This window comes from Athene cunicularia (genome assembly GCF_003259725.1).
Source record: "Athene cunicularia isolate RWA chromosome 15 unlocalized genomic scaffold, athCun1 chr15_part1, whole genome shotgun sequence".
Classification (NCBI taxonomy): Eukaryota; Metazoa; Chordata; class Aves; order Strigiformes; family Strigidae; genus Athene; species Athene cunicularia.
Window position 1 is genome coordinate 1,304,005 of NW_020799121.1, and position 10,629 is coordinate 1,314,633.

At 59.3% G+C, this 10,629-nt stretch overlaps 1 protein-coding gene across 1 annotated transcript; it reads left to right on the forward strand.

Moving 5' to 3' along the window:
- Window positions 1-1,137: 1,137 nt before the first annotated feature.
- Window positions 1,138-5,013, forward strand: GAL3ST1 (galactose-3-O-sulfotransferase 1). The gene is made up of 2 exons (XM_026859798.1): window positions 1,138-1,294; window positions 2,709-5,013. Exons 1-2 carry the CDS (start codon window positions 1,170-1,172, stop codon window positions 3,856-3,858), a joined length of 1,275 nt encoding a protein of 424 aa, XP_026715599.1. The 5' UTR covers window positions 1,138-1,169; the 3' UTR covers window positions 3,859-5,013.
- The last annotated feature ends 5,616 nt before the right edge of the window (window positions 5,014-10,629 follow it).

The following is a 10,629-nucleotide window of genomic DNA, read 5'->3' on the forward strand; positions in this document are numbered from 1 at the left end:
GGAGGGGGCAGCCTGGGGGGCGGCGGGGCCGGGGCTGCCTGCTGTGGGGCTGTGTGCACGTGTGTGCATGTGAGCGTGCGTGTGTGAGTGTACATGTATGTGCATGCACAGACGTGCGTGTCTGTCCGTGTCTGTGTGCCTCCCCCGGCATGCCCGAGGATGTGCCTGTGTGTCCCTGTGCGTGCACAGAGGGGTGTGTGCCTGCTGGGGTGGGCGTGCATGAGCGTGTCTGTGTCCTTGAGGGGGATTCATGAGTGCATACGTGTGTGTGTGTGTGAACATGTGTGTGTGTGTCCGTGCATGCACGTGGATCATGAACATGCACAGATGTGTGGGTGTGCACACGGGAGTGTGCATGGAGATGTGTGTCCCTACGTGCACGCATGCATGGATGTTTGTGTGCACGTATATGCACAATCGTGCATGTACCCGTGTGCATGGATGTGTCAGCTATGCATGGAGCGAGGTCCCATCCTGCCCTGAACCCTCTGTGTCTATCAGGTCTGCGTCTCCCTGGCCCCCACCCCGAGCCACTCAAAGGTGTGGGTGCCATGGCCCGAGGGGAGCTGTGAGCCCCCTCGCAGCTGGTGCTGCTGGAGGGGCTGGGAGACATGGGCAAGGCTGCGCTGGGAGGATGTCACAGCATCCCCTACATCCCAAGCTGATGTAGCTCCTGATCCAGCCTGGAGATCTTCTAGCAAAAAGGGATCTCAGCCACTCTTGGAAAGCTCATGTCAGTGATTTTCTGGTGCCAGGGGAGCTGCTGGTGCAGCCTGGTAGAGGATGTTCACTCTGCAGGCTCTGTGGAACAGCTCCTTTCTCCCTCCCATCTCCAGCCTCACAGTCTCTCCAGTTCTTGCATTGGGCCAGGGAGTGGCTTTGGGTTTTCTCAAGGTAAAGGGTGCACAGGGCAGCCAGAGCTGCTGCTCTTTGGTCATGACTCCATTGTGCCTGCTGCCGGGGACATGCATGGTGCTGCCTTGCCTCTCTCCCTGCAGCGCCAGTGCCAAAAATCCCGGTGAGATACTTCCCAGGACTTCCCATGCCTTTGAGATGTCCCTGTGCCTTATTTGCTTGTGATTTGAGTCTCACTGTCCCCTTGGTCCTCGCTTCTCCATCCCCTGGTGCTAACAGCTCTCCTTCCTCTCTGCCGGCCACAGGTGACCAGGATGCTGCACCATGGGAAGCACTGGAGGTCCATGTGCAAGGGGCTCATCCTGGGGACCCTCCTGACCAGCTTCATGCTGCTGCTCTACTCCTACGCCATCCCCCCACTGCAAGTCAGCGTGACAGAGTGAGTGTGGGGTCCCCACAGATCCCCCCTGGTAGCTTGGCCATCCTGTTTTGCAATGGGCATCCCCAACCAGAGGTGGTCCTGGGACTTTCCAGGCTCTGGTGACTTCACACCAAGAAGTCCCCTTCCTACAGCCTCCTGTTGGAGACTGCACCCTGTTCCATGGTGGGGGGAAAGGTGAACCTTAACTCCCTGGGGAGCTGGGGATGCTCACCCCGGGGGAGATCTGCTGCAAAATAGCAGCCAGCACTCAGTTCTTGGGTGATAGAGGGGACAAGGAGGTGCAGGAGACCCCCTGCTCACCACAGCTTCATATCCTCTGGGAGAAGGAAAAACATCACGGGAGACATTCCCCAGCAGCCAGGAGCAGCAGGCTGAGCAGAGATGGTTATTCAGGCGCTCTTTATCAAAGGCTTGTCCTTCAAGAGCAACCAGAGAGCTGCCAAATGTAAACTCTCACCCACAGAGATGGGCACAGGTAGATTCAAAGCTCTCTGCTGCCCATCCTGGTGAAAGCTGGCACTCAGCAAGGCTCAGATCCTGGCCATCTCTCCTGGCATTAAATTTATCTCTAAGCTTATAAACAAGGTTTGCCTGTGGGTGTTTCATAAACTACGTCATGACCCGTGCTGCCAGATGGGATCGTTATCAAGGATCAGCTTCGCAACTTCATTAACAGTGTCCAAAGTCACTGGGCACTGTGGTCTCTGTTCCCTGCTCCGGGCATCTCAGATAACACACAAGTTGTTCTTCGTGCTCCCTGAGGGCCTGTGAGCTTGTCTGTGGAGCCATGAACTAGAATTATTTCCCTCTTTGTTCTGGTGCTGGATCCTCCATGACTCCTACAAGGGGCTAAGAGCTTCCAGACCTCACAAGCACATTATGAGCTCCTGCCCATGGAGTTACGGCCATGGGGAGCTTGTCTTGATGCACCTCTCAACATCACCTGCACCAGAGTCACTGCACCTGTGCCTGTGGGGAGGAATGGGACCCCCTGCTCAGGTTGAGCTGATGATGGTAGGGGCTGACCACTGCAAAGACCCCCGTAGCAGCACATCCTTGGTGGCTGGGGTTGTCCAGAGGTGAACAAGCTTTGTTTGGTGGCTCAGAGGTTCGTCTGATGTCAGGGGGCTTGTGGGGGTGGTGGGCTCTGCCCTGCTCACCGAGGAGCTCCTGTCAGGTACGTGCCCTGGTCCCACTGAGCACATGACTGGGTGTGAAGGGAGCTCTGCCCAAAGCCGGGCTTACCTTTGCCAGGGAGCTGGGGGGCAAGAACTCATCCCCAGGTCCAGCACCCAGCCCCAGGGTAGGCACCCATCAGATCCAACTCCTCCAGGAAGGAAAACAGACTGGTGGCTGGGCTGCATTGGCCAAGCCGCCCTCACCATGGTGTCTTGTCTCTTCTCCCCACCAGGATCCCCGTCCCCTCCTCCTGCTCCTCCTACCCAGCCCCCGGGAAGGCACCAGTAATAGCCAACAGCACGGGCAACCCCTCGGGATGGAGCTGCCTGCCCAAGCTGAATGTCATGTTCATGAAGACACACAAGACAGCCAGCAGCACCATCCTCAACATCCTCTTCCGCTTCGGGGAGAAGCACCGTTTGAAATTCGCCTTCCCCAACGGCCGCAATGACTTCTATTACCCCTCCTACTTTGAGAGCAGCCAGGTGCAGCACTACCGGCCGGGCGCGTGCTTCAACATCATCTGCAACCACATGCGCTTCCACTACGAGGAGGTGCGCAAGCTCCTGCCAGCGGACGCCATCTTTGTGACGGTGCTGCGGGACCCTGCCTACCTCTTCGAGTCCTCTTTCCACTACTTTGGGCGCGTCATCCCCCTTACCTGGAAGCTGACAGGGGACGACAAGCTGGCAGAGTTCCTCCGGGACCCTTGGCACTACTATGACACCAATGGGTTCAATGCTCACTACCTCCAAAACCTCCTCTTCTTTGACTTGGGCTACGACAACAACATGGACGCCAACAGCCCACTGGTGGAGGAGCATATACAGGAGATAGATCGCCGTTTCCACCTCGTCATGTTGCTTGAATACTTTGACGAGTCCCTGGTGCTGCTGAAGGACCTGCTGTGCTGGCAGCTGGAGGATGTCCTCTATTTCAAGCTCAATGCCCGGAAAGGCTCCACTGTCTCCCGGCTGACACCTGAGCTCTATGAGAAAGCCACTTCCTGGAACCTCATCGATGCCAAGCTCTACCGCTATTTTAATGCCACCTTCTGGCGTAAGGTGGAGGCCTACGGGAGGGAGCGGATGGCCAAGGACGTGGCTGAGCTGCAGCGGGAGAATGAGAAGATGAAGAGCATCTGCATCGACGGGGGACACCCTGTGGATGCCAGTGCCATCCAAGAGTCCTCCATGCAACCCTGGCAGCCGCTGGGGGAGAAGTCCATCCTGGGCTACAACTTGAAGAAGAAGATCAACAAGAAGCACCAGAAACTGTGCCGCAAAATGCTGACACCTGAAATCCAGTACCTGACTGACCTGGGGGTCAACCTCTGGATCACCAAGCTATGGAGCCACGTGCGGGACTTCCTGAAGTGGTAGGGGACGGCGGGTGCCCCGCTCTCCCCGGGGAAGAACCAGGTGCTTTTCTTTTTCTTACTCATGGTGTGTTTCAGTTGGACATGAGCAGAACTGGCTTGAGGCTCCAGCACCCAGGAATGGTCAGGGGGCGCCTCCATCACCTTCCTGTAGAGCCCCAGCTTGGGCAGAAGCCTGGGGGGAGGGGCTGCCATCACCCACTGGCAAGGAGAGTGGAGCCTCTGCCTCCACCACAGCCTCCAAGGAGTCAAGGCCTGGGGGCTTGGGGATGTTTTTTTCCAGCAGGATCCACTCCTTCCTTCCCCGTGGAAAGGCTGGGGAAGGTATTTGTGAAGGACATCCCCTCATCACATCGGGAGCAGGACACCCACCCCCACATCACTGGAGGCAAGGGCTCCTCCTGGCCCGGGGTGGGCAGAACTGCCAGCACGGAACCCAAACCTCGAGGGGCTCATCTAATCACCCCGTTTCCCTTGAGCCCTGGTTTGGGGGCTGCCTGTCAGAGCCTGCTGCACCACTCCAGTGGGTTCCAGCCCATGCATGTGATGAGCGCAGCACATTCTCAGCCCACCCACAGCTGTCAGCCCATGGCAGGCTGTGATCCAGGGCCACCTGAAGCCATTTGTAGAATGGAAAACCCACCCCAGAAGCCCCAGCATTTATCAACGGGCTCGTGGTTCCCTCAGGTGAAGGGCATATGTGCAGCAGGTTCCCTTCCAGCCCCCCGTCGTCCCGGTTAGAGGGTCCCGTGGCCCCGGTCCCTACAGGGAACATCCCAGAAGGCCCACGGGGTCTGGTGAGAACTGGCGTGGGGAGAAGGTGGGAAGCAGCATCCAGCAGCCACTGTCCCAGTGATGCCATCCCCCAGGCACGGGGGGGGGAAGGCCGAGGACAAGGTCTGTCCCTCCCCCATGGTGGGGACAGCCCTTGGGTGTCCCGGCCGGGCTGGATGACACTGGCAAAGCCACGTCCTGCCGAGAGCGGCCCTGGCTGGCCATGGAGGTGGCACTCGTGGCTGAGCCCCCCTGGCAGCGAAAGGACCCCCACCAGCCCCCCAGCTCATGTTCTGCTCCCTTTGTAAAGACCAGAAATAAAAAAGTAATTCTACTTTTGTAAGATAATTGTATATTTGTCAGTTTTTAATATAAGGATGGTCCAGCTGGTCTCCATATGTTTCCTTCTTCTTCAGGGGGTGGGGACCTCCCAGCACGGGGCCGTGGCCGCACCAGATTGCTCCACTGGTGCCTGCTCCTCCCGGGGCCCGAATCCTGCTCTGCCCAGGGCCATGTCCCGGCAGCCCCCTGGGGTCCCAGCTCTGCTCTCCCCATCAGTCCTGGGGGTGGGAGCCTCGTGTCCCCAGCACAAGCGGAGCACTTGGATCTGTCCCCACTGTCCCTGCAGAGCCACCTGCGCTGCCACATGCTGGCGTGGGATGGCCGTGGTGTGCAGGTGCCACCAGGAAGATCTGATGGTTTTGCAGGGACACCGGACCCATGGGACAGCCTCCAGAAGTGACACAACTCACGTGTGCTACTGGGTCCCAGCTCCACTGCTGACGGGTGCACCCCGTTTTCAGGAGTGTCCCCAGGACTTGTACTGAGGCTTCTCCAGCCGAAGCACTCAGCACCAGCAGTACTGGGGTGGTCCAGAATGGCCAGTCTGGAGCCACCACTGGGGCCACCAACTCAACTGCATGTGACACCGCCCAGGGACACTGGGACAGGTGCTGCGGACACAGAGCTTGGGGCACCTCCTGAGGTCCACGAGTGTCTCCCATCACATGCTGAGGTCTCCTGCTGGGAGCAGGTGCCAAATCCCACTTTGGCCACCAGTTGCCTCTGCAGATGGGGGGTGGAAAAGCCCCTTCCGAGGCAGGGTGTTGGCTGCACAGTCCACCTGGGATGATGTCCCCGTGGGGCACTGTGTCCCTCTGTGCCCAGGCCACCAGATCAACCCACACAGAGGGGCTGTGATGGGGTTTTCAGACCATCTCAGACAGGCAGGAGCCACAGACACATGCACTTCACCAGGTGTCTGTCCTGCCTGTGACCAAACTGCTGCCCCTCACCAGGCTGCCTGTGCCCCCAGTGCTGCCTGTCCTGGAGAGCAGACAGCAGCAACCCTGGGGTGGGGAGCAGCAGCTCTGCCCTTGGCTGGAGCCAAAGGGTGGAAGGGAAGTCCTCCTGCTAAAGTCCCCCATCCCAGAACCCAACAGCCTCTTCCTACAGGCTTTTGTTCTCAATAAACGGGACCAAGCTGGGACAATGGGTCCAGGACTGTGGGGCTGGGGTTGCAAGCAGGACCATAATGGGATGGGGGTGGTGAATTGGGGACCAGGATTGTGTGATGGGACTGGGATCGTGCATGGGACCATGACTGAGGTGGGATCAAAATTGTGGTGGGCCTGTGACCATGTGTAGGACCATGAGGTGGGACCATACTATGAGGTGGGACTAGGAGCATCCACGGGACCAAGACTGAGTGGTGGGAACCAAGCCATGTGATGCAACTGCGGCCAGGGCAAACCAGTTGGACCAGGACCACATGCAGGACCAAAACTGCATGGTGGGACGAGCACCAGCTGGTGGATATGGGACCATGCAGTGGGACCCCGACTTTGCTCAGGACCAGGACCACACACAGGACCAGACTGAATAGAGGGACTGCAACTGTCTGATGGAATGGGGACCGAGCAATGGATGCAGATCCTTGTGATGGAACTGGGATGGTGTTTAGGACCAGTCCCCCACCTGGAAATGCTGATTGACTGCAGAGAAAATCAAGCAAATCCCCAAAACCCAGCAGCACCAGCTGGGGCCTGTTGGCACCCAACCCTGGTTTTTAAAAGCCCCCAGATGCTGTAGCTGGGATTGCTGCTCCCTGAGGATGGGGCTGTGCTGGTGGGTGCTGATGTGTGAGGCTGTGCTGGGGATGGCAGGTGAGCAGGGCTGCTCCCCTCAATCCCCCCACTGGTTGTACTGGGGGAGGTGGGTGGTCCTATCTGGGTACTGGTCCCCTCCTGGATCTGCTGGTACAAGTCTCCTTAATGGAGAGACTTCCTAAAATGGCTCTGTGCTCTGGGGATGTGTGGTGGGACCAAGGGGGCTGGCCAGGAGCTCCTTGTGCCCGCTGGTCCCAGCAGGTCTGTATGGACCTGGTTTGGGTAGGGGGACTAGGGCCATGACGGGGTACATAGCTGCTGGTGATGGTCTCCCATCCCATGAGCAGCTCCCAGGTGTGCCTGGAGCTGGGGGCACTTAACCTTGCATTTTGGGGGGTTGTGGTGACCCTTGTGGAGCACCCCCTCCTCTAGCACCCACCACCACAGTGACTGCAATGGTCCCACCCCAAGACCAGGGATGGTTAGGGCCGGGGGAGCTGGGGATGGAGGAGCATCCCAATGTGCCCAAACCCAGCTGAGCTCCTGGGTGCTCTCCCCTGCTTTGTGCTGCTGCCACCTGCCCTTCATGAATCCCAGGGCCATCTGAGGACCTGGATGTCCCCACTGTGCCTGGGACATGCTGCTCTTAGCCCTACTGGCTAAACCCTCCCCTTGCTGCAGGGACCACCAGGGCTCCAGCTGCTTCGGAGTTGTCAGGTCACACAGTGGTGGCTCCAGTGGTGTCCTCAGGCATGGGGACAAGGGCTGTGGCCCCTGTGTTTGCTGCTGCCACCATGCCTGGTGGGGCTCATACTCACCCCAGCTCAGAGGAGCCCATCATGAATTTCACCTTGAGGCTCCTGGATGGTGAGTGCTCTGTGTTCTGTGTTGGGTACCACTCTGGGGAACGAGACTACAGGATGGGTCCAGCTGAGACCCCTGGGCACCTGGTGCTTTCTGTTGGCTGGCCTCAGCCCTAGGGCTCACCAGGACAAGGTGGCCACCTCTACTGGACCTCCCCTCCTAGCCTTGCAGAGGACGTAGGGCTTAGAATGGTGGTGCTTTGAGATGTTCCCAATTCCATACTTGATGCTGTGATTGGATTTCGGGGGTCAGCTGTCCATTCTGATGGGTTACATGGTTCTTCTTGGCTCTGTGGGGGGGACCAGGAAGGTGCTGTAGTTCTGGAGAGCAGGCAGGGAAGCCAGGATGAGGTGACAGAACCAGTGCAGCTCTTGGCTTCCAGGGACAGGGGGTGGGCTCTGAAATTAGGGAGCTATGGGCAGGCACCTGGCTTGCAGGGGTGGAGGTAAAGAGTGGTGGGACTGGCTTGGGATGTCACACTGAACCCACCCTCCCGCCTTCTTCAGGGGACCCCAGGGCCATGAAGCCACTGGTGCTCAGCCCCGGCTCTGCCATCCACCTGGAGGCCCGGGTCAACTTCAGTCCTGGTATCTCCCTGAAGATCTACGTGGACCAGTGCTATGGGACCAGCTTGGAGCGGCTGGGACACTCCAGGAGGGTCTTCATGGTGGTGAACAGCCATGGGTCAGTGTGTATGGTGTGAGAGGTGGGGAATGCTGCTCCAGGCACCCAGAGGTCCTTCAAGACCTCCTGATGGGGAGGGATGTCCAGGGCCTGGAGACAGCCCGGGAATGTCCCTGTATTGCTCTCCTGACTCAGGTGCCTGCATGGGCAGAAGCTGTGGAGTGTGTCTGTCCAGCATCAGAGAGGGGTGTCTGTCCTCCAGCTCACCATCCTGGCCCCCATGCTGGAGGATGAGCCTGAGGAGGAAGAGGTGAGCTTGGGGTGATGCCCTTAGTGATGGGACAGAGGTCCCATGGAAGATGACCTGCAGCTCCCAAAGCACCATCCTTCCCAGGGCATCCTGCTCCCTGCTGGGGTGGTCTCAACCCAATGGGGTTGGGTGGGAGAAGAGCAGGGTCCCTGAGGAAGGACATGGTGGTGGCATGTCCTGCCCGGGGCTGGTGTCTTGGCAGGTCTATGTGCGCTGCCTGTTGACGGCGTGGGGTCACGGTGCCAGGTCCTGCTTCTACAGCCAAGTCACAGCCAGGTAAGCTCAGCCCCAGCACAGGCTCCCTGCCAGCGAGTGCCCCAGGACATGAGCACCCATGGGTGCTTTGGGAGCAGAAGCCACTTATCGACAGGACCCATCTAGGGGACCAAGCCACCCCGCTGTGATCTGGATGCCACACTTCTGCTGTGGTAGCCAGGTGGTACCACCACAGGTCCTGGCTCCCTCCTGGTGCAGGTGAATTGTGCCCCAGGTAACACCATGCACCTCCCCGTCTCCTTTGGGGTGGCCAAGGTCTAGGCCAAGACCTGGAGGGACCTGCTGATATGGCACTGTGTGGGCCTTGTGGTAGAGCCCGGGGACCCCTTGAGCCCCCCCCAGCTCTGTCCTTTTCCCCCAGCTGGCAGAATGCAGAGGACCCTTCCCGGAGCGCCCTGTGCCGCTGCTGTGACACTGGTTGTTTGTCTGGTGACATCCTCCCAGGAGAGCTTTCAGGTACCAGGCCTGGGCTGTGGTGGTCCCATGTGGTTTTTGGGGTCTTGGGGGCAGTCCTAGGGTGAGGCAGACTGTATTTATGGGCCATGGCCTCCTGCAGGGCTCCCAGAAGGGACGTTCCACTGGGAGACGGTTGGACCGTTGCTAGTGCAGAAGGCACCATGGTATGAAGGTGAGTGCAGCCCCCCAACCATCTCCCCACGGCCCCAAACACACCAGCCCAGGTGCAGAAGCAACCTCCAAATCCCCTATTTTGTTGGATTTTTTTTTTCTTGTTGGTTCCAGCACCATGCCGCACAGTGAAGAGGTTCCTGCTAGCTGTGCTGGCCCTGGTGGGCAGTGCCCTGGTGGCAGCTGTGCTGGTGGGGACTCTGCTGGGGCTGGCCTTGGCCACCTGCCACCTGGGCAAACGCCGTCAGGGGCGGCGGCGGCAGCTGAGGCAGCACTGCCCCTTCCATGCTGAGCTGCAGAGTGTGGTGGGGGCCCTGGTCCCCAGGGAGACAGAGAAAGGGGGTGATGTGGGCCCAGACTACCGCAGCCTGGCACAGGGCTCGGCATGAGCTGGTGACCGCCCGCACCCTCCTCACCAATAAATGGTGGATTTTTTTTTCCTCTAAAGCTTCTCCTGGTGGTACTATGTGGATGCCACCAAGGGCTGCGACCATGTCCCCAGAGGCTGGGACCATAGCACCATGCCTGGAAGCCACATCTCCTGGTACCAGCCTGTGGTGCTGGAGCTGGTGGCTCCTGGCTGGGGGGATTTGGGTCCCTGGAGGCACCACTGAAGATCTTGGACATGGTGGCAGCTCCTTGGGGATAGTCCCCAGGATGTCCTATGAGGTCCTATGAGGCTGGTAGTGGCTGTGGAGGGAGGGAGGGGTTCCAATTAGGACCTGGGGGTGCTGGGGGGGTGATCAGGGCTCTTCTGGACATGCAGGGAGATACTCCAGGGCTTGGGACACAGCCAGTCCCATGTGTCCCCCCCTCCCCAGGAGGGTGCAGGGCTGTGGGTCCTCACTGGCTCTGACACAGCCACGGTGCCCAAGCATCACCCAGTGCAGGGTCAGGCTTGAAATGGTTTATTAGGACCAGCCAAAGGGCAGGGTGGCCACTCCAGGGCCATCATCAGAGTGAGGGTTCACAGTAGATGGGTCACAGCACCCCAAAATCAGCAGCATTGCCTCAGCATCCCCAGACCGGGAGGCTCAGTGTGGGGCCGGGGGCTCTCCTGGTGACCTGTAGAGCTTGCGGAGGCTGGAGTCCATCAGGAAATCCACGGACCTGGGGCAGGAGAGGGTGTTAGTGGGGTCCTGGGGGGTTCCCCTGGGGTACAATTAATTGGCCATGATGAGGGGGGGGGGGG